Below are 23,959 nucleotides of genomic sequence, written 5' to 3'. Positions count from 1 at the left end.
CATGTAAGTTAAATAAGCAGAATGAAAATATGCAGCCTTGTCATATTCCTTTCTTGGGAAACGAGTATGACAAAGCTGTGTACTGTCACCCTGGTTATTTAGCTTATATGCAGAGTACATCTTGCTAGACCATGTCAGTTGTTCTATGTCTGAATACAGGTAAGGTGGTCTAGTACTCCCATCTTTTTAAGAATTTTCCACAGTTTGTTGTGATCCACACAGCTAGCTTGTGCTGTGCTAAGTTGCTTTAGTCGTGTCTGATTCTGTGTGATCCCATGGACTGCAGCCCGCCAGGCTCCTCTGACCATGGGATTCTCCAGTCAAGAATACTGGAGTGGGTTGCCATGCCCTCCTCCAGGGGATCTTCCTGACCCAGGGACTGATCCCATGTCACTACATTGGTAGGCAGGTTCTTTACTACTAGTGCCACATGGGAAGCCCTATTAGCATGTGAAATGAGTGCAGTTGTGCAGTAGTTAGAACAGGCAATGGCACCCCACTCCAGGACTCTTGCCTGGAAAATCCCATGGGTGGAGGAGCCTGGTAGGCTGCAGTCCATGGGGTCACGAAGAGCCGGACGTGACTGAGCGACTTCTCTTTCACTTTTCACTTTCATGCATTGGAGAAGGAAATGGCAACCCACTCCAGTGTTCTTGCTTGGAGAATCCCAGGGATGGGGGAGCCTGGTGGGCTGCCATCTATGGAGTCTCACAGAGTCAGACATGACTGAAGTGACACAGCAGCAGCAGCAGCAGCAGCAGTAGAACATTCTTTGGCATTGACCTTCTTTGGGATTAGAACAAAAACTGACCTTTTCCAATTCTGTGGCCACTGCTGAGTTTTCCAAGTTTGCTGGCATATTGAGTGCAGCACTTTAACAGCACCATCTTTTAGAATTTTGAAGAGCTCACCTGGAATTCCATTACCTCCACTAGCTTAGTTTGTAGTGATGTTTCCTAAGGCCCTCTTGACTTCACACTCCAGGATGTCTGGTTCTAGGTGAGTTATGGGAGTCATTAACACTGCTTTTCATAGTTCTGCTTATTCTTGCCACCTCTTCTTAATCTCTTCTGCTTCTGTTAGGTCCTTAATCATTTTTGTCTTTTACTGTGTTCTTCCTTGTATGAAATGTTGCCTTGATATCTCCAATTTTCTTGAAGAGATCTTTCCCATTCCATTGTTCTCCTCTATGCCTTTGCATTGCACATTTCAGAAGGGCTTCTTATCTCTCGTTGCTATTCTCTGGGATTCTGCCTTCAGTTGGGTATGTCTTTCTTCTTCTCCCTTTCCTTTCACTTCTCTTCTATCCTCAGTTATTTGTAAAAACTTCTTCAGACAACCACTTTGCCTTCTTCCATTTCTTTTTCTTGGGAATGGTTTTGGTCACCACCTCCTGTACAATGTAATGAACCTCCATCTATAGTACTTCAGGTACTCTATCAGATATAATCCCTTGAATCTATTCATCACCTCTACTGTATAATCATAAGGGATTTGATTTAGGTCATACCTGAATGGCCTAATGGTTTTCCCTACTTTCTTCAATTTAAGCTGAATTTTGCAATAAGAAGCTCATGGTCTGAGCCACAGTCAACTCCCAGTCTTGTTTTTGCTGTCTGTATAGAGCTTCTCCATCTTCAGCTGTAAAAAACATAACCAATCTGATTTTTATCTTGGCCATCTGATGTAGATGCATATGTGTAGAGCTATCTCTTGGGTTGTTGGAAAAGGGTGTTTACTATGACCAGCATGTTCTCATGACAAAATTCTGTTAGCCTTTGCCCTGCTTCATTTTGTACTCCAAGGACAAACTCGCCTTTAATTCCATGTATCTCTTGACTTCCTACTTTTGCATTCCAATCCCCTATGATGAAAAAGACATTTTTTTTTGGTATTAGTTATAGAAGATGTTGTAGGTTTTCATTGAACCATTCAGCTTCAGCTTCTTCAGCATTAGTAGTTGGGGCATAGACTTGGATTACTGTGATGTTGAATGGTTTGTCTTGAAAATGAACCAAGATCATTGTGTTGTTTTTCAGATTGCACCCAAGTACTGCATATTGAACTATTTTGTTAACTGTGAAGGTTATTCCATTTCTTCTAAGGGATGCTTGCCTAGAGTAGTAGATATAATGGTCATCGAATTAAATTTGCCCATTCCCACCCATTTTAGTTCACTGATTCCTAAGATGTCAATGTACAATCTTGCCATCCCCTGCTTGACCACATCTAACTTACCTTGATTCATGAACCTAACATTCCAGGTTCCTTTGCCATATTGTTCCTTAGAGCATTGGACTTTACTTTCACCACCAGACAGATCCACAACTGAGCATCATTTCTGCTTTGGTCCAGCTTCTTCCTTCTTTCTGGCTCTATCAGTAATGGCCCTCAGCTTTCCCCCAGTAGCGTATTGGACAACTTCCAAGGTGGGGTACTCTTCTTCTGGTATCAGGTCGTCTTGCCTTTTTATGCTGTTCATGGGTTTCTCATGTAAGAGTCCTGGAATGGGTTGCCATTTCCTCCTCCAGTGGACCACGTTTTGGTAGAACTCTTCACTATGGCCCGTCCATCTTGGGTGGCCCTGTGCAGTATGGCTCATATCTTCATTGAATTACTCAAATCCCTTCACCATGACAAGGCTGTGATCCATGAAAGGGATGTGATATTAGTTTATCCTGTTATCATTGATATTAATTCTGATAACCAGGTTAAGCTTTGTCCATATTTCTCCATTGTACTTTTCTTTGTCCTCAGTAATTTATAAGTAATTTGTCAGAAGATACTTTGAAACTGTTAAAATCCTGTTCCTAACACACTTTTACCCAGTGGTGTTAAAATCTCTTGATGATTCTTCCCTGAATCAATTATTACTATGGTGGTTGCAAAGTAATTTAACTGAAGGAAGTAATCTTTAAAAGTAGACCTTTCAGGTAACTATTTGAGCAACAGAGTTTGAGAGAATTCTCTCTCTACCCAAACCCACTAGAATTATTTCTAGAATCAGTATCCTATGCTATTCCTGCCTAATTACAACTCATTTAATGACTTCCAGTTTTGGCCTCCACAATGAGCCCTGCATGTCTCACCCCCTTCAGCTTAAATTAGATATAAACATCCTCATGAAATAGTATATATAATGTAGACATTAAGTCAATCTACAAACATTTTTCTCCTCATTGACACAGCACACACACACATGCACAGCTGTAAAATGCTTATGAATTTTGAGTTTCCCACTAGATTTCCATAAACAGCCCTAGGGCTTTGTTTGTTCCTAGTTGCTCAGTCATGTCCGACTCTTTGTGACCCCATGGACTGTAGCCCGCCAGGCTCCTTGTCCATGGGGATTCTCCAGGCAAGAATACTGGAGTGGGTAGCCATGCCCTCCTCCAGGGGATCTTCCCAAGCCAGGGATCAAACCCAGGTCTCCCACATTGCAGGTGGATTCTTTACCATCTGAGCCACCAGGGAAGCCCTTTGTTTACAAGTGCTTGGTTTACAACTAACTAAAAATACTTCTCATTTCTTATGATTAATTGCATTAATGCTAATAATTAGGACATAAAGAAATATAAAAATGTAGATATTCTACTCCAAGGTTTTATATTTCACCTAGCCTTATAACCTAAGAACTAAAAAAAATGATGTATGGTATCTTACTGTAATGATAGCAATTATCTAATCATAATGCATGAGTTTATTTTGGATCATTCTTCCTGGCTCTATAAAACTCAATCTCTTTAACCTAACACTGTCCTTAATCCATTAGAACAGTCTATTCTTTAAGAGTCATCCTCTCATTTATTTGTTATTAGATGAAAGTTTGTTGGGGAATAGAAAGTTATTCTTGAAGTATCTTTTCTCAAATTACTTGTAAGTCTCCTTACAGATACGTTAATGGGAGGTTGATGTGCAAACTGAGGAACAGAGAAATCCAATTATATCACACCTATTCATTGGAAAATCACTGGATTATTGCCCTAAGGAAGGCTTGTAATATAGTTGGCAATATTATAGGTGTCCGAAGTCAGTGCTTGATGATGGGAAAGACTGAGGGAAGGAGACGAAGGGGGTGACAGAAGATGAGATGGTTGGATGGCATCACCAACTCACAGGACATGAGTTTGAGCAAGCTCTGGGAGATGGTGAAGGACAGGGAAGCCTGGCGTGTTGCAGTCCATGGGGGTCGCAAAGAGTTGAACGTGAGTTAGCGACTAAACAACAACAACAATTCACTGCCAAGCCCCCCTAGAGTCATCACGTCAACCTTGAGAGGTGAACTGGCTTGCTCAAGTCCACAGAGTCAGAGGTCAAGCTGAAACCAGAATCAAGGGCCATGGGCATCCTTTGAAGTCAAGACTTCTCCCAGTATTTTCTGTTGGTGTGAAATAATAAACAGGTGTGGTTATCTCACAGCCTTGAGTCACTCTCAAGGAGAAAATGAAGCATGCACGGTAGAAACGTGTCTTAGAGAAGCAGGGTGGCTACATTTACACCTTCTGCAGAGAGAACTCAGCCATTGGGTGGCTGCTATTTCCGGGCATCATGATATCATTTCTACACATATTTTGCTTACAGGGCTTGAGACTGCAAAGTGATTTAGACGATATGAGATTTTTTTGCTTAAATTCCTTGATAAGTTTAAAGAGGGCTTGAGCTCACATTATTACCCCAAGGTAAATTGCTTTAGATCTTCATTTTACTTGAAGGTGGACTCTAGGGAGCTGAGTGACAGTCTGGACTTTGGAGGTCTTCTTTGAAGGGTTCGAAACAGATGTCTGAGATACAGCAATGTGCTGGACCTGGAGTCACGTTACCGGGGACAAAACCTGACTGCATGGCTATGCATCCCTGGAAGACTACTTAAGCCTTTCTGGGACCTGATTTTTTTTCATTTCCACCAGCAAAACGAGCAGAGTAAGTTCTGCTTAGCTGGTTCTTTCCTAGATTTCAGATGACAAACATAGAGATTAGCACAATAACTTACCAAGGAACAATCGATTGAAAGTGAAAATTAAGCCAAATAAAAGATATAAATTAAAATAAGCACAACAAAATAACTGCCTTATTCATATACAATGCAAAGTGCTAGTAATCCTCTACCTCCACAGATTCTGAGTTGCAAATGAGTGGGAATACATTTTCACTTTTACATAACAGATTTCCAAGAAGACTTATTTAATGAGAACTTAAAGAGTGGTTTTATGTTCCAGGCACAAACTCTTTTACAATAATGAACTCATTTGATTGAGGCAGATGCTATTATGCCCCCATTTTACAAATGGGGAAACTGAGAAGAGAAACAACTTGCCCAGGATCAACCATGAAGTAGAGGATCTGGGATTCAAACCTAGGCCACCTGTCTCCAAGAATCCTCACTTTTAACCCCACTGCACTCTGTAGGGAACGGCTGTGAGGTCAGCCATAAAGATGAGGTGTTCCCTGTTCCAGGTGGAGCGTGTCATTCATTCAAGGTGATTGCTGTGTTGTTCTTATTTTTAAACATATGGAGCATCTCAGAGTCAAAAATTAGAAATGGTATTGGAAGTGGATAATTACTGTGGGAACCTTTGAAAATAGATCCAAGTTTAGGGTAGAGAAGTCTGGTGGTTTTGCTTCTTCTGGGAACTCATTAAATATTCTCAGGATAGCTTGGTTTTATCAGACAGATGTCCTTCTGAGATACTTGAGTATTTCCTTATGTCACAATGTTTACCAGGTCATTCAATGCTTGTATAAAAATACAGGCAAGCTCATCCAGAAATGTTTCTGTTCCGCCAAATGACTTTAGTGTGCGGAACAGTGGTTCTACCCTATGCCTGTATGCTTCCTCATTTATAGCCATATCTGGACAACTTTAAACAGTTGAAGTCTGCAGTACATACTGTTTACAGAATCTTCCAGAATTGGGTCAGCAAGACCATTTTCCTTGCATAATCAAAAAAAAAAAAAAAAACGTGGTAACATGTCCTTCTTCAGTTTTATAACACTTCTGTTGGTCTGGGGAAAGACATAGTTGTGTCTGTTTCTGTTTTTTTTTTTTTTTTAATTTATTTATTTTTTAATTGAAGGATAATCGCTTTACAGAATTTTGTTGTTTTCTGTCAAACCTCAACATGAATCAGCCACAGGTATACATATAAAAGAATAACCCGTATTGAAGTATAATGAATATACAATATGATATGCACTCATTTTTAACTGTATGAATACATAATTTTAATTCAGAGGTATCTTTTTCTCTGTAGATACATGTCTGAAATGGAGACTTGGAAGATGTTTTGGGGAATCATCTTCCTTGCAGCTGGCTTTGGCTTCATCAAGTCACAGAGAATTGGTAATGCATCTTTAAGCCAAAAATGAAGACCTTGCCAGGAATAGAGGTGTAGTGACAATATTAAAAGAAAATATCACAGGAGTTTCATATTTAATGAAAGGGAAATGATTCTTTTAAAGAGAACTTGAAAATTCCCACGTTTTTAGTAAATGGGCCTTTGATTTTTTTCAAAGCTTAACCTCAAACGGCAAAAAAAGATATTAAAAGTGCTACTCTTCTGAATGAGTGATTAAGCTCTCAAATGATTTTGTGAAAATGGACCTGTTCTGTTGACTCTGCATTTTGCTTTGTCTCCTTTGGCTGTGCTTTTTCCACGTTCAGTTCAGCTCAGTTGCTCAGTCGTGTCCGTCTTTTTGCGACCCCATGGACTGCAGCACACCAGGCCTCCCTGTCTATCACCAACTCCCAGAGCTTTGCCATCCAACCATCTCATCCTCTGTCATCCCCTTCTCCCGCCTTCAATCCTTCCTAGTATCAGGGTCTTTTCAAACAACTCAGCTCTTTACATGAGGTGGCCAAAGTATTGGAGTTTCAGCTTCTGCATCAGTCCTTCCAGTGAACACCCAGGACTGATCTCCTTTAGGATGGACTGGCTGGATCTCCTTGCAGTCCAAGGGACTCTCAAGGGTCTTCTCAAACACCACAGTTCAAAAGCATCAATTCTTCCGTGCTCAGCTTTCTTTACAGTCCAATTCTCACATCCATACATGACTACTGGAAAAACCATAGCCATGACTAAACGGACCTGCATACAGATTTCTCAAGAGGAAGATAAGGTGGTCTGGTATTCCCATATCTTTCAGAATTTTCCACAGTTTATTGTAATCCACACAGTCAAAGGCTTGGCATAGTCAATAAAGCAGAAGTAAATGTTTTTCTGGAACTCTCTTGCTTTTTCCATGATCTAGCAGATGTTGGCAATTTGACCTCTGGTTCCTCTGCCTTTTCTAAAACCAGCTTGAACATCTGGAAGTTCATGGTTCACATATTGCTGAAGCTTGGCTTGGAGAATCTTGAGCATTACTTTACTTGCGTGTGAGATAAGTGCAATTGTGCAGTAGTTTGAGCATTCTTTGGCATTGCCTTTCTTAAGGATTGGAATGAAAACTGACATTTTCCAGTCCTGTGGCCACTGCTGAGTTTTCCAAATTTGCTGGCATATTGAGTGCAGCACTTTCACAGCATCATCTTTTAGGATTTGAAATAGTTCAGCTGGAATTCTCTCACCTCAACTAGCTTTGTTCATAGAGATGCTTCCTAAGGCCCACTTGACTTCACATTCCAGGATGTCTGGCTCTAGGTGAGTGACCACACCATCGTAATTCTGGGTCGTGAAGGTCTTTTTTTGTACAGTTCTTCTGTGTATTCTTGCCACCTCTTCTTAATATCTTCTGCTTCTGTTAGGTCCATATCATTTTTATTGTCATAAGATTGTAGTTTTCCTGAGTTCTGAGGACACCTCTGTAATTTTTTTTTGCAGTCATTTTAACTTTGGGGACTTTTCCAGATGAATCATCAAGAGAAGATTGTTTGAGTACCCTGAAGCTACCACTGAGACAATACTGAGTTTTAAATATTCAAAAACAATTATACAGGCTGTTATTTGTTGGGGAAAAACGTGGAGCTCTCAAACTTCCCCTGGACTCTGACTCCTCTCAGTGTGAGCAGAGGCTGAGATAATGAATTTTCTCTGCTTCAAAGACCTTAAAAGTGATGAAGATTGAGTAGGTCAAAAAGTAAAAATGTATGAAAATGTAATAAGTCTCTCAAATTGCAATGTGATGAAACCAACACTTCTTTGCTTGAAAGATATTCTATAGCCATGAGGTTTCTCCTGGTTGGAAAGATCAGGGAAACACTTCCTGGCCTGTGTTTGATCTCTTCTGTAAAACCTTTTAGGGGGACAAACCAGGTAGCCGTCCCTGGAGCTCTCACTGAACCCTCACCTCTCAAGAGGATTGTAGTTTGGAGGGTCAAAGGGAAGGAAGCTTAAAGAACCCCAAGCTCATTTACTATTTTCCTTTTCAATAATTCTGACTTCACTTGATCATGATTAGGAAACTTCCCAGAGGTAAGACTCAGGACTCTAGAGGTGACAGATGAATTTGTTGTTCCTGAAGTACACCAAGCATCTCCAGCCCTTTTCTGCCTAACTTCTCTTGTGGGTTTTGCCCTTCTGTAACATGGGCTTTAAGTTTAATCTTCTTTAAGGCAGTCCAGGGTATGGACTGGGTGTCAGGGGACCTGGTTTCTAAACTGGTTCCTTGAACAGATTTACACAAGTTACTTGCGTTTCTAGGTCTTATTTCCCTTATCTGTAAGATGGATGAATTGAATTAATTATACTTGCACTACTAGCCTCGTGTGATTATTTAAACTAAAATTCAGTAAAATTTAAAATTTCGTTTCTGAGTCACAGTAGCTACTTTTCAAGTGCCAAACAGCCACACATACCTGGTGGCTGCAGTATGGCATTGCATGATCCTACAGGGTTATTCTAGCTCCAGAAATTTCTGTTTCCCTGATTTGGTTTCATTCACGTTCCATAGTTGTATCTCTGTAAGTGATGTCTGCTCCCTCCCTCTTTCCCAAGCATTTCCTTCTTTGAACATTTTTTGGATGGCTCCTCTATCACTCGAGTGGTGGACCAACAAGCACAATGTATGGTATCTGCCTTAGTGGAGCCCACAGTCTAGTTGGGGAGATTGTGATTAATTGAATAAGCACACAAACGAATGTTGCATTATAAACCAGGATAAAAGAACACGATTCCGTGCAAATGTACTATAGAAGAAAAGAAGAAGGAAAAAAAGAAAGAAAAAAGAGGAAAAATAAATCTGATGGAGGGAACAGCATTTTTTTAAGATGAAGTATAGTTGATTTACAGTGTTACAGTGGAGAACAGTATGCAGGATCCATAAAAAAACTAAAAATACAGCTACCATATGATCCAGCAATCCCACTCCTGGGCACGTATCAGAGAAAAACAGCATTTGAAAAGACACATGCATGCCAGTGGTCATTGTGGCACTATTTACAACAGCCAGGGCATGGTAACTATCAGAATGTCCATCCACAGATGAATGCATAAAGAGGAAGTGCTCCGTGTATACCGTGAAATATTACTTAGCCAGGAAACGGAATGAAATCGTCATTTGCAGCAACATGGATGGACCTGGAGATTATTATACTGAGTGAAGTCAGACTCTTGAGAAACCTGTATGCAGGTCAGGAAGCAACAGTTAGAACTGGACATGGAACACACTGGTTCCAAATAGGAAAAGGAGTACGTCAAGGCTGTATATTGTCACCCTGCTTATTTAACTTCTATGCAGAGTACATCATGAGAAATGCAGGGCTGGAAGAAGCACAAGCTGGAATCAAGATTGCCGGGAGAAATATCAATAACCTCAGATATGCAGATGACACCACCCTTATGGCAGAAAGTGAAGAGGAACTAAAAAGCCTCTTGATGAAAGTGAAAGTGGAGAGTGAAAAAGTTGGCTTAAAGCTCAACATTCAGAAAACGAAGATCATGGCATCCGGTCCCATCACTTCATGGGAAATAGATGGGGAAACAGTGGAAACAGTGTCAGAGACTTTATTTTTGGGGGCTCCAAAATCACTGCAGATAGTGATTGCAGCCATGAAATTAAAAGACGCTTACTCCTTGGAAGGAAAGTTATGACCAACCTAGATAGCATATTCAAAAGCAGAGACATTACTTTGCCAACAAAGGTCCATCCAGTCAAGGCTATGGTTTTTCCAGTGGTCTTGTATGGATGTGAGAGTTGGACTGTGAAGAAAGCTGAGCACCAAAGAATTGATGCTTTTGAACTGTGGTGTTGGAGAAGACTCTTGAGACTCCTTTGGCCTGCAAGGAGATTCAACCAGTCCATCCTAAAGGTAATCAGTCCTGGGTTTTCATTGGAAGGACTGATGCTGAAGCTGAAACTCCAATACTTTGGTCACCTCACGTGAAGACTTGACTCATTGGAAAAGACCCTGATGCTGGGGGGATTGGGGGCAGGAGGAGAAGGGGACGACAGAGGATGAGATGGCTGGATGGCATCACTGACTCGATGGACGTGAGTGTGAGTGAACTCTGGGAGTTGGTGATGGACAGGGAGGCCTGGTGTGCTGGGATTCATGGGGTCATGGGCAGTCGGACACAACTGAGCGACTAAACTGACTGACTGACTGACTGACTGAACTGAAGTCAGACAGAGAAAGACAAATATTATGATATTGCTTACATACAGAATCAAAAAGAAAAAACTTCTTTACAAAACAGAAACAGACTCACTGACCAGAGAAGGAACTTATGGGGGCAAGTGTGGGAGGAGGGAAGGACAGTTAAGGGGTTTGGGACTGACATGTACACACTGCTGTATTTAAAACAGATAACTAACAAGGACCTACTGTATAGCAGCAGGGAACTCTCTTGGTATTCTATAATAACGTACATGGGAAAAGAATTAGAAAAAGAGCAGATATATGCATATGTATAACTGAGTCACTTTGCTGTACACTGGAAACTAACACACTCTGTTACTAACTAACACACACTGTTAATCAAACATACTCCAATATAGAGTAAAAATTAGGTGAAAAAAACATGATGGAGGTAATAGTATTCTTTACAAAATTGAACTAGAGTGGATTTATAGTCTTGTGTTAGTTTCTGGCATACAGCAAAGTGATACAGTTATTCATATATATGTATATATATATATATGCCGGGAGCCAGTGAGGCATTCCACTCGTGACAAAGGTCATGAGGAAGGAGGCTCGGCATATGCAAAGGCGGGATCAAGCCTCAGGAGTCTCCCCGGATATTCTCAAGCATTTACCCCCCAAAAAACCAGAGTTTGCCTACTCTATTGCTTTGTGCTCTCACCTCTGACTTTAATGGGGGCTGTCCCCCACCACCATCTCACTCTCTCTGTCAAAGAGTTAACTTACAGCTCCAATTAATAAAGTTCCTGAGCAGTTAGGAGTGTTTAAATCCAAACCCCTCAGATAAATCCAAACTCCTCAGATAGCTCTCTAACTCGCCTGACAAGTTTACCTGGACTCCTATAGCTACGCATACGATTGTTTACAGTCTCCCAGCCTTGAGAGGAACGGGAAGCTTAAGATATTCAAATAGCTTAGAGCTTCTCAGAGAGTTAGAAACTGTCAGAATAAAACTAGTAAAAGATTTCATTGATGAGCCAATGCTTGTTGCCAAGTTTCCACATCCCCTGTATTGTATCCTTGAATGTGTATTAATTAATATAGTTGGTATGTAGAAAAAATAAGTAGTGGCCTTAGTGTTAGCAACTTTAGACCCTTAAGGTAATAAATTCTTTCCTTTGTTGTAAACCCATTACACATCCACCCTATAGGAATGCAATTTTATCTAACACCTTCGGAAGATGGCGCCAAACCTTAAAATAATTACTCTTAGAGAAAATAAGTCTTTGTCAAGAGTCATAAAATGTTAATAGGCCTTCTGGCCAGAAGATGATGTAAATCACCTAAACCATTTGAATACGATAAATCTGCAGGATAGAAACCCTGGTTTTTGATAAGGATCAAAGACTGCTGACTTTTCATCCCCTATTATCCTCTATGTGTAACTTAGGGTAAAAAACCCCTGTTGAAAATAAAGCTATGGGCCTTGCCTGCCAAAGCTTGGTCTCCCCATGTCATTTTTCTCCTTAACTTCCAGCTGAGTCTCCATCTGGAACGCGGAAATCCTCTGTGACCACTTATTTGCCTGGGCTTCTAAGACCCACTCGAGAAGATGTCTAAGGTGGGGCACCTTCCGCTATTCGAGAGGGCGCCTGCAGCCTCCATGGTCAGAGCTAAGCTGGTGTCACAGGTTATATTGATTTTCTGTGTAAACCAAGCTACTCAGCTTCTTTTCTCCACTGAATTTTCCTACTGAGCTATCCTCATTCTATTACTCTTTATATCTCTAATTAACATTTGAATAGGTCGCTGAAGCCGTCTCTCCTTCGAATACCCTGGATCAGCCGGGGCTGGTCCCCGGCATATATATATTCTTCTTAGATTATTTTCTATTATAGTTCATCATAAGATATTGAATATAGTTCCCTGTGGTGTACAGCAGACCCTTGTTATATATTTTACATGTAGCAGAGTATCCTGAATATTCACTGGAAGGACTGATGCTGAAGCTGCAGCTCCAGTATTTTGGTTATTTGATGTGAACAGACAACTCATTGGAAAAGTCCCTGGTTCTGGGAAAGACTGAGGCCAGAAGGAGAAGAGGACATCAGAGTTGAGGTGACTGGACAGCATTACTGATGCAATGAACATGAACTTGGGCAAACTCCGGGAGATGGTGAGGGACAGGGAGGCCTGGTGTGCTGCAGTCCATGGGGTCGCAGAGTTGGACACGACTGGGTGACTGAACGACAACAATGAAAGTGTATCTCTATCAATCCCAAGCTTCTATTTTATCTCTCTCTCACCTTTCCCCTTTGATAAATTTGTTTTCACCATGGGGGCTGTGGTTCCCAGAGTTAGAGCTGGGTTTGGAAGAAGCAGCTGCAGGAGGCAGCTCTGAGTTTAGGGAGCCAAAGGGCAAATGTGAATCATACCTGTGATAACGCCACGTGTCAAATGGGTTCAGTTTAAGTGGTGCCCAGAGAGTGTCTGGAGAAGGGCATGGAAACCCACTGCAGGATTCTTGCCTGGAGAATCCCATGGACAGAGGAGCCTGGTAGGCCTTTCAGTTTATGGGGTCACAAGTATCGGACACGACTTAGGGACGAAACCACCAGAGAGTGTCAGAAGTCAAAGGTGAAAAGCTGATGGCTCAGGGCAGCTTCTCTAGAAGCAGAGCTGGGGAAAGGGATTGGGCAAACGTGTTCTTTTGAGGCAGGGCTCTTTAAGACCAACCTGTAAAGGAGTAAGAGGAGTGAGATAGGCAATCGGGGAGAAGCAGCCAAGCAAGGAGACAGCCCCCCATAAAATCAGACTGTGGCCTCAGCAGGGCACTGCCAGGGCATAAATGGCACCATGAATGGTTTCAGTTAAGGCCAGGAGCCCAGATGCTTGTATCCCCACGTGATCAAACATTGGCCACTCGGTGGGGGTGGCCCGATATAACTTCCCAGGCGTCTCCAGATACGGCTGCTGCCTTCAGCCAGGGGCAGGTCTCTGCACAGAGTCTCAGCTGGGAGCAGGTGATAGAAGCCCTTGAAGCAGCTGGGAAACCAGTGTGCCAGCTGGCAAAGGGGATGTAGGTGGGGGATTCCAGCAGCACCCGGTACTCCTAGAAAGCTGGTTTCCTTTATGAGCTTTAGGGGTTCCCTAGTGGCTCAGCTGGTAAAGAATCCGCCTGCAATGGGGGAGACCTGAGTTCCATCCCTGGGTTGGGAAGATCCCCTGGAGGAGGGAAAGGCTACCCACTCCAGTATTCTGGCCTGGAGAATTCCACGGACTGTATAGTCCATGGGGTTGCAAAGATTCGGACAGGACTGAGCGACTTTCACTTCACAAGGGTTCAATGAAGGGCCGTGGTCAGGGGTCTAATGGAAGGGTCAAACGTCTGCTGGAATTAAACAGAGGGTGGCAGGGGAACAAAGGTAGCCAGTGGTCTTAAGGAAGCCAAGGAAGATGACAGTGCGTTGGGCCAGGTGCACATCAGCTGGTAACACAGAGCTGTTTGGTGTAAAGGCAAGGAAGAGGGAGGCGGGGGAGATGTATTCCCAGCCATTCACAGCAGCCTTCCGTTTCACGGTGTCTTATCGTGAGAGGCCTCTCTTCTGCAGTGTTCGGGGAAGCCTCTGCAGGGGACCTCGTGTCTCTGGTGGACCCCAGCGTCCACCCCAAGAACATGCACAGTGTGCGGAGCTTCTTGAACACCATGGTCCACGGCTTCGGTGTTAGCAGGGAGGTGGTCCACGTGGGGCTGGCCTGGTAGGGCTACAGGCCTCAGTCCGAGTTCCTGCTGTACCCCTATGCCCGCAAAGACTAGGTGCTGAGACACATCCAGAAGCTGCCCTCCACTCCTGGGGCCCGCAATTGATCAGGCCCTGCGGTTCCTGCTAGAGCACCACTTACAGGGAGCGGCCGGGAGCCGCGCGAGCCGGGGGATGGGGGTGGGGCGAGGTGGTCATCGGCGGCCGGCGGGGGACCGCGTGCGGGGGGCCGCCGGCGCCTTGAGGAGCGCGGCGTCCGGCTCCACGCGGGGGGCGTCGGGGCCGCGCGTCCCGCCGAGCTCCGGGAGACCGCCAGCCGGCCCGCGGGACGTTTGTCACCCGTGTCCCCGACTGCGCAGGCCTGCGCCGGCTCGCCCGGAAGCTGCGCCAGGACATCTGCGACACTTTGGCAAGCGCGGCGGCACCTGTGGGCCACACTTCTCCAGGTGCAAAGGCTTCCCCCCTTTATTTCTGATCCAGAAGTCAGGAAACTCCAAAGTTTTATGCCGTGTTCATCCCTCCCTCTTATCTCTTCCAATATGTCTGCATGTTGAATTAATCAATTGATTTTGATTGAAGTATATTTGATTTTTTTGGTGTTAGCTTCTGGTATATAGCAAAGGGTTTCAGATATATATACATACACATAATCTGCGAATCCCAAACTCCTAATTTATCCCTCCCCCGTCCCCTTCTTTGGTAACCATAAATTTGTTCTCTAAGTCTATGAGTCTGTTTCTGTTTTGTATATGAGTTCATTTGTATAATTTTTTTTAAAGATTCCACAAAGTGATATCATAGGATATTTGTCTTTCTCTCTCTGATTTATTTCCCTTAGTATGGTAATCTGTAGGTCTATCCATTTTGCTGCAACTGACATTATTCCATTCTTTTTTTTGACTGAGTAATATTTATCCTGCCTCTGCAGGCAGATTCTCTACCACTAACACCACCTGGGAAACCCATTATGCACCTTCTTTATCCATTCATCTGTTGATAGACATTTAGGTTGCTTCTTTGTCTTGGGTATTGTAAGTAGTGCTGCAGTGAACACTGGGGAACATGTATTCTTTAAACATCAAATTTTCTCTGGGTATTTTGCATGTTTAATTTTAATAGTAGAATTTCACAAAACCATCTACACTTTATGCTCTTTTCCAATCATTGACTAAAGACCTTTCAACTTTTTTTATATCTTGTGAACCTTATGATGGTTCTATATATAGACAACTGTAAGTTTGTTTTTGAAGACAAAAGTTTGTTCCTAGAATGATATTATTCCTAGATTAACTTACCCATATTGCCTGGATGGAGGCAGAGGAGGGGAGAGGGCCAGCGGATCCAGGAAGGTTGCTTAATTTGCTGCCAGTGTGTTATGTGCTGGTTAAGAGGGTGAATTGAGGGAAAAGAAAGATCTGGTTTTAAATCCCAGGTCTCTACTTTCTGGGCCATCTTAATCAAGTTACTTTATTTCTCTGAATTAAAAAAATTTTTCTTTAAAATGATAGTACCTGCTTTAGTTAGTAGTTGAAAGCATTAAAGAAAATTATGCAAATAAAGTGCTTATAACAGTGCTTAATCCATCAGGGTTGTCTTGACCCAAGGCAAGGAGGTAAGCCTTCACATACTTTGGGCTAAACAACTCCAGTAGCTGAAGAGAAGTCCTCCACAGGGCTGTGTACAGAAACGATAAAAGGGGATCCAAGATACATGCACCTCTAAGTTCAGAGCAGCACTGTTTACAACAGCCAAGACACGGAAGGAGCCTAAATGACCATCGACACATAGATGGCGTAAAGAAGATGTGGTGCTATGCAGTGCTATTAGCCATAAAAAAGAGTGAAACATGTATGGATGTGAGAGTTGGACTGTGAAGAAGGCTGAGCACCGGAGAATTGATGCTTTTGAACTGTGGTGTTGGAGAAGACTCTTGAGAGTGCCTTGGACTGCAAGGAGATCCAACCAGTCCATTCTAAAGGAGATCAGTCCTGGGTGTTCTTTGGAAGGAATGATGCTAAAGCTGAAACTCCAGTACTTTGGCCACCTCATGCAAAGAGTTGACTCATTGGAAAAGACTCTGGTGCTGGGAGGGACTGGGGGCAGGAGGAGAAGGGGACGACAGAGGATGAGATGGCTGGATGGCATCACTGACTCGACGGACGTGAGTGTGAGTGAACTCTGGGAGTTGGTGATGGACAGGGAGGCCTGGTGTGCTGTGATTCATGGGGTCGCAAAGAGTCGGACACGACTGAGCGACTGAACTGAACTGAACTGAATAATGAGTGATGTTGAACATCTTTTCATGTGTTTATTAGCCATCTGTATGTCTTCTTTGGAGAAATGTCTGTTTAGTTCCTTTGCCCACTCTTTGATTGGGTTGTTTGTTTTTCTGGTATTGAGCTGCATGAGCTGCTTTTATATTTTGGAGATTCATTCTTTGTCAATTGCTTCATTTGCTATTTTTTCCCCCATTTTGAAGGCTGCCTTTTTACCTTGCTTATAGTTTCCTTCATTGTGCAAAAGCTTTTAAGTTTAATTAGGTCCCATTTGTTTATTTTTGTTTTCATTTCCATTACTCTGGGAAGTGGGTCATAGAGGATCTTGTTGTGATTTATGTCAGAGAATGTTCAGCCTATATTTTCCTCTAAGAGTTTTTTAGCTTCTGGTCTTACATTTAGATCTTTAATTCATTTTAAGTTTATTTTTGTGTATAGTGTTAGAAAATGTTCTAGTTGCTTTCTTTTACAGGTGGCTGACCAGTTTTCCCAGCACCACTTGTTAAAGAGATTGTCTTTCTCCATTGTATATTTTTGCCTGCTTTCTCAAAGATAAGGTGTCCATAGGTGCATGGATTTATCTCTGGGCTTTCTATTTTGTTCTGTTTATCTATATTCTTGTGTTTGTGCCAGTACCATACTGTCTTGATGACTGTAGCTTAGTAGTGTAGTCTGAAGTCAGGCAGGTTGATTCCTCAAGTTCCATTCTTCTTTCTCAAGATTACTTTGGCTATTTGAGGTTTTTTGCAGTACAGTAGAAACTAACACAACATTGTAAATCAACTATACTTCAAAAAAACCCACAAAGTTTTATATTAACTTTAACTAAATTTCCTAAAATGCACTCTCTTGCCCATGTATTTAAAAAGTTTAACTCACATAAGAAGCAGGAATATTGGATGCTGAGACAACCCATAGCTTCAAATTGTTGTTCATTCACCATATCGTGTCCAACTTTTTGTGATCCCATGGACTGCAGCATGCCAGGCTTCCCATCCCTCACCATCTCTTGGAGTTTGCCCAAGTTCATGTCCATTGAATCCGTGATGTCATCCAACCATATCATCCTTTGTCACCCTCTTCTCCCTCTGCCTTTAATCTTTCCTAGTATCAGGGTCTTTTCCAATGAGTCAGCTCTTTGCATCAGGTGGCCAAAGTATTGTACCTTCAGCTTCAGCATCAGTCCTTCTAATGAATATTCAGGGTTGATTTCCTTTAGGATTGACTGATTTGATCTCCTTTCTGTTCAAGGGACTCTCAAGAGTTTCTCTAGCACCACAGTTTGAAAGCATCAGTTCTTTGGTGCTCTGCCTTCATTATGGTCCAGCTCTCACATCTGTACATGACTACTGGAAAGACCATCACCTTGACTATATGGATCTTTGTCAGCAAAGTGGTGTCTTTGCTTTTTAACACACTGTCTAGTTTTGTCATAGCTTTCCTGCCATGTATATGCTGATATTTTACTTTTAGCTTGTTCTCAGTTTCCCCATTTGAGAAATGTCAAGCAATGTTTATCTCATGCCTTCATAAGCAGACTCTGAGATGAGGATATGAGCTATGGATGCAAGTGATTTATCTGGGAGTGGAGCTCTGGTGACACTGTTAGGGGAGTGGGGATGGAGAGAGGAAGGAGAGCCCACCAGCAATGGGCTGAGTTAGTGAGCAGGCTATTGCTGGAGGCATGGAGGCACCTGGGGCTTGGTTCTGCCAGAGACTCAGGGAGACTGCTGAGCTGTCCTCTGAGTGGTCCCACCCACAGGGCGAGGGAGCTGGAATATTTATCCATTACCCACTTCCAATCACGGGCTGCTGGCCACTCTCACTCACTCCCTTGCCTGCCCAGGGTATGGGCTGATCATGCTTCTGGCCAAGGAACACACACAGGCAGAGTCTCAGGCAGCAATGAGGGAGTGCCAGGGGATCGGGACCTGTAGCCTTGTCCCACGCCCTCTCCCATGCCATTCTGACGGCTTGCTGCTGCTTCTTCTTGCCTAGGCTGTGTGCACATCGAGAAGGCAGACATTTACTTCCTTATTGACGGGTCTGGCAGTACCCACCAAGACGACTTTCTCGCGATGAAGGTGTTCATGAATGAGGTGATAAAGATGTTCCACGTTGGACCCGACAGAGTCCAGTTTGGAGTCGTTCAGTACTCGGATGAAGTCAGTCCCCAGTTTACCCTCAGCCAGCACTCCAGTGTGGCGGGGCTGGAGGTAGCCGTTGACAGCATCCAGCAGAAGGGAGGGGGCACCAAGATGGGTGAGGCCCTGGGCAGCATGATCCAGGTCTTTGCAGACTCTGCTCGCAGCAACGTGCCTTGGTATCTCATTGTTGTCACTGACGGCCAATCTATGGACCCGGTGGCTGATGCTGCAGAGGCGCTGAGGGGCCATGGAGTCACCATTTTTGCAGTTGGAGTCAGAGATGCTAATATTGCTGAGCTTCAAGAGATTGCTGAAGACAGAATGTTTTTCGTGCATGATTTTGAGTCCTTGAAGACCATCCAACAAGAAGTGGTACAAGACATCTGTTCCTTAGAGAGTAAGAATTTTTTTCTTCAATCTCAGTCTCTCTCTTCGAGTACATATGTGTAATCTATTTGAATAGGCTTCATTCTGGAACTGTGCATTCATAGGTCTAAAAGTATTGGATGAGCTAGAATAAACCAAGCTGGTTCATATGATAGATCTCTATCATATGGCCGTGTCTTATTTTGAGACTGATTTATGGTGGGTCACAGAAATTTATTTCCTTGACTTCCACTTCCACCCCCTTTATAAATATTTTCACGTTGTATATGTGTCACCCCAGACTCTCCCTGGGGACTTGTAATTAATTGTTTCAGACTCTGAGTAAATGTTCTGTCCTTCTCCTTTTCCCCTCCAGCCTGTAAGAATAGGAAAGCTGACATTATTTTCCTGATGGATGGTTCAGAATCCATCTCTCCAAAAGACTTTGAAAAGATGAAGGAATTCATGAAGCGAATGGTCAACCAGTCTAATATTGGTGCTGATGAGATTCAGATTGGCCTTCTGCAATTCAGCTCAGACCCCCAGGAAGAATTCAGGCTCAACCGGTACTCCTCAAAGGTGGACGTTCACAGAGCCATCTCAGACGTTAAGCAAATCAACGGTGGCACATACACTGGGAAAGCTCTGAACTTTACTCTGCCTTTTTTTGGGAGTTCAAGAGGAGGGAGGCCCAGTGTCCATCAGTATTTGATTGTGGTCACTGATGGGGTCTCCCGGGACAACGTAGCTTTACCAGCCAAGGCCCTGAGGGACAGAAACATAATTATTTTTGCCATTGGGGTGGGTGAAGTCAAATTCTCTCAGCTTTTGGAGATCACCAACGACCAGAGCAAAGTGTACTATGAAGAAAAATTTGAGTCCCTGCAAAATCTGGAGAAGGAAATTCTTTACCAGGTTTGCATTCCGCAAGGTGAGTGACAGAGGGCTTGTTAATTGATCCACAAGCCCTCGGTAGGCGTCAGGGACCCGGTTGGCTATCTTAATAAAACTAATACTTATAGCCTTGTCCTGGGGAATCTTTTTTTTTCCTAATTTATTTTATTGAGTATTGATTTACAATGTTGTGTTAATTTTTGCTGCACAGAAAAGTGATTTAGTTACACATATATGTATATATATATCTTCATATTCTTTTCCACTTATGGTTTGCCACAGGATATTGAATTAGTTCCCTATGCTATAATAGGACCTTGTTTATCTATTCTCTGTATACTGGTTTATATCTGCAAGGCCCCGACTCCCAATCCACCCCTTGCCCAATCCTCTCCAGTGGGCAACCAGAAGTCTGTCCTTTATGTCCGTGAGTCTGGTTCTGGTTTATAGATAAGTTCATTTTGTGTCATAGTTTAGATTTCACATAAGAGTGATATCAGATGGTATTTGTCTTTTTCTGTCTGACTTACTTCACTTGGTATGATAATTGCTAGATCCATCCACATGGCTGCAAATAGCATTATTTCATTCTTTTTGAGTAGCATTCCATCGTGGATGGTGTTTTTGTACAGGGCCTGGTCTGTGGACTTCCATAGGTTAAAACATTACATCTCCACATAACCCTGTTAATAATTAATTAATATACATTATCAATATTTTACAAGTGAGAAAACCAAGGCACAAAAATCAGGTTGTTTAGTCTAAGTGAATAGCAGAAATGAGATGTGAACTTAAGGCAGTCTGGTTCTAGGGTCTGTATACTAAATGCTGTTCCATATTGCCTTTTGGTATGGTATAACAGAGTACAACAGGACCTCTCAAACTTTAGCATGCATTTGAATAACCTGGAGAGCTTGTTAAAATGCAGTTTCTGATTCAGTAGGTTGGGGTGGGATTCTGCATTTGTAACAAGCTCCCACGTGATGCTGATCCTGCTGGTCTTCTAATCACGCTTTGAGTAGGGGGTTATATGGTACAGTGTGTGTGTGCATGCTGAGTCGCTTCAGTTGTGTCCGACTCTTTGAGACCCTGTGGACTGTAGCCCAGCAGGCTCCTCTGAGCATGGGATTATGCAAACAAGAATACTGGCGTGTGTTGCCATACTCTCCTCCAGGGTATCTTCCCAACCCAGGGGTCGAATTTGCATCTCTTATGTCTCCTGCATTGGCACGTGGGTTCTTTATCACTAGTGACACCCGGGAAGCCCAAAGTAAAGTACAGCATGGTACAATACAGTATATAGTGTAGAATTATATGGAAGAATATATAATGGATGCATAAAGCCCAATAATCCCACATCAACCCCATGTGAGGCAGATGCTATTATTGAAAGGTTGTGACTGTGTGCTGTGAGCTACATCAGGATTCGTGACCTCCGGAGGAGAGGATTTTGATCTGAGAGATGAGGCTTGATCACTCAAATCATTTGTGTAATAAAATTTTATTAAAGTATAAAAAGGATGGAGGAAGCTCCTGACATAGACATCAGAAGAGGGCAGTACGAGTGCCCCCTTGCTAGTTTTTAGCGAGGAGTTATATATCTGTTAGCAAGTTGCTAATCAGATAAAGAAGCACCTCAAAACTGAGAGAATTGCATCAGGCGCCTCTCCCACAATATGCATTTTGAGATAGTATTGGCAGAAGGTGCGTCATTCCCAGTTGTAAAACAATTGACATGAATCTTAAAGAAAGGCAGATTTCCAAGCAAATGCATAGTTTCATTAACATCGCTTAAGAGAACATTCCCATGAGTAAGAGGTACTGGTCTGTTGAGCCGTTATTGGTTCAAGGTTTGAGTCTTAGGTGGAACAGATTTGAAGAAAGGCAGATTCCAAGGCAAATACATAATTCATTAACATAGCTTAAGAAAAACATTTCCATAAGAAAAACACTTTGGTTGGCTCAAGGTTTGAGGAAAGTTAAGTTCAGGCAGAACCATTCTATTACAACATAGAATTTAAAAGAAACCTCCTTTTAATTTTGTATAGAGAAAGAGAAAAAAAAGTCTGCCACTTACAGATTATTTCCTCCAGTTGGGGAGCCCTAGCCTTCTTACCTGTTGCCCTCTCTTTATGATACTCAATTTCCAGGTGAGAAAAATAAGAGAGAGGTTATGAAGCACAGATGGGAAATAATGGTGTCAGAGTTTGAACTTCCCAGCAGTTTGGTGTCAAAGCCAGAGCCAATTTTTTAGAGTATTAAATGAGTATTTTTGATTCTACTATCTCAAGAATCAATCCTAAAGGAAATCAACCCTGAATATTCATTGGAAGGACTGATGCTGAAGCTGAAGCTCCAGTACTTTGGCCATCTGATGTGAACAGCTGACTCATTAGAAAAGACCCTGATGCTGGGAAAGATGGAAGACAAAGGAGAAGGGGATGACAGAGGATGAGATGGTTAGATAACATCACTGACTCAATGGACATGAGTCAGCAAACTCTGGGAGACAGTAAAGGACAGGGGAGTCTGGCATGCTATGCTGCTGTTGCTGCTGCTGCTGCTAAGTCTCTTCAGCCGTGTCTGACTCTGCACGACCCCATAGATGGCAGCCCACCAGGCTCCCCCATCCCTGGGATTCTCCAGGCAAGAACACTGGAGTGGGTTGCCATTGCCTTCTCTGTGGCATGCTACAGTCCATGGAATTGCAGAGTCTGACATAACTTAGCACCTGATCAAAGTGGCATGCTAATAATCCATGGAGTTGCAGAGTCTGACGTGACTTAGCAACTGATCAACAACAAATCTCAAGAATACCACTACTTTGCAGTGCCTTTGGTAAATTCAGAAATAAACTGAGGGACTTCCCTGGTGGTCTGTGGTTAAGACTCCATATTCCCAGTGCAGGGGATCCAGGGTTTGATCCCTGGTCAGGAAGTAGATCCCATATCCCACAGCTAAGAGTTCTCAAGCCACAACTGAGACCTGGCCTTGCCAAATAAGTAAATGTTGAAAAGAAATCAATTGAAAAGAGTACATGTATAGAATTATCTTTTTAAAATGAGCATGGATTATGGAATGTCCTTAAACAGTCCAGTTCTTCAGGAACCAAAGTCCTATTTATTTTTGCTGTTGTTTGTTCTGTTTCATTTTTATTGTCTGTGATTATCCTGGAGAAGAGCAGAGGTACAGGATTCCAGCTTGTCTTCTCAGGTCATTTTGAGCCATTTAATAAATTAGGATTTGTAGTTATCTCCAGTTCTGTGTTAGCTGGTACTTTAATAATGGCTAAACCTAACTGATTCTAGAATTATAAAGCTGAATCAGATAAACTTTAGAGGTTCTCTGGTGAGAGTCAACCCTCTTTGTTAACAGGGAAAGAAAGTGCTCCCTGCATCACAGGGTAAAGCCCACTGAAAATGCTTCTGGGGAAAATGTAAATTAGAAATGTCAGAATAATATACCATACTCAGAAATTCTTTTTTTTTTTTTCCTGAATTCAGATCTGATATAGAAATGGGATTTACATCTGTGAAAACTCTTTATGGCAAACTTCAATTAGAGACTTAAAAATCAAAACAAAGCCAAGATGTTTTATATGGAAGGATGGGAGTAAGGCACATTCTGTCTTTTCAATTCCAGAAAGACATCTGGACAGCTCGCACAGAATGTGGCATTTAGGGGATTGAAACTCATGAGTCAGCCCTGGGTCCCAGGTCCCTGAGAAACTTAAGCCACTGTTGATGTCTATGTTAACTGGTGAAGGGTCCAATGTTTATTTATTTCCCTTGGAACTTCCTTCTCCCCTAATTTGCAGTTTTGTTTTCTGATTCTGGGCCAAATACTGCAGTTCATGCTGATCTAAAGAGAGAACGTCTTCATGTCCTGTCTGGCTTTGACAATCCAATGTCATGCTTGTTGTCAAGAAATAGTTAATAAGTAGCAGTCCTTTTGTGGTTGAGAAGTTACATTTTTAAGTTTGTACCCAAATTCTAA

General features: G+C 42.6%; 1 protein-coding gene across 1 annotated transcript in view; it reads left to right on the top strand.

Moving 5' to 3' along the window:
- Window positions 1-10,961: 10,961 nt before the first annotated feature.
- The window catches only part of LOC133253004 (collagen alpha-4(VI) chain-like), a 119,632-nt gene continuing 106,634 nt past the window's right edge, over window positions 10,962-23,959 (top strand). Inside the window, 8 exon segments of the mRNA XM_061426121.1 lie at window positions 10,962-10,967; window positions 13,474-13,598; window positions 14,036-14,380; window positions 14,382-14,511; window positions 14,514-14,601; window positions 14,604-14,747; window positions 18,555-19,100; window positions 19,446-20,000. Coding sequence (XP_061282105.1) covers window positions 10,962-10,967; window positions 13,474-13,598; window positions 14,036-14,380; window positions 14,382-14,511; window positions 14,514-14,601; window positions 14,604-14,747; window positions 18,555-19,100; window positions 19,446-20,000 — 1,939 coding nt within the window.

The sequence above is a fragment of the Bos javanicus genome, chromosome 1, assembly GCF_032452875.1.
Source record: "Bos javanicus breed banteng chromosome 1, ARS-OSU_banteng_1.0, whole genome shotgun sequence".
Classification (NCBI taxonomy): domain Eukaryota; kingdom Metazoa; phylum Chordata; class Mammalia; order Artiodactyla; family Bovidae; genus Bos; species Bos javanicus.
Note: the sequence above shows the minus strand (reverse complement) of the source record. Positions and strands in the feature narration are given on the sequence as shown.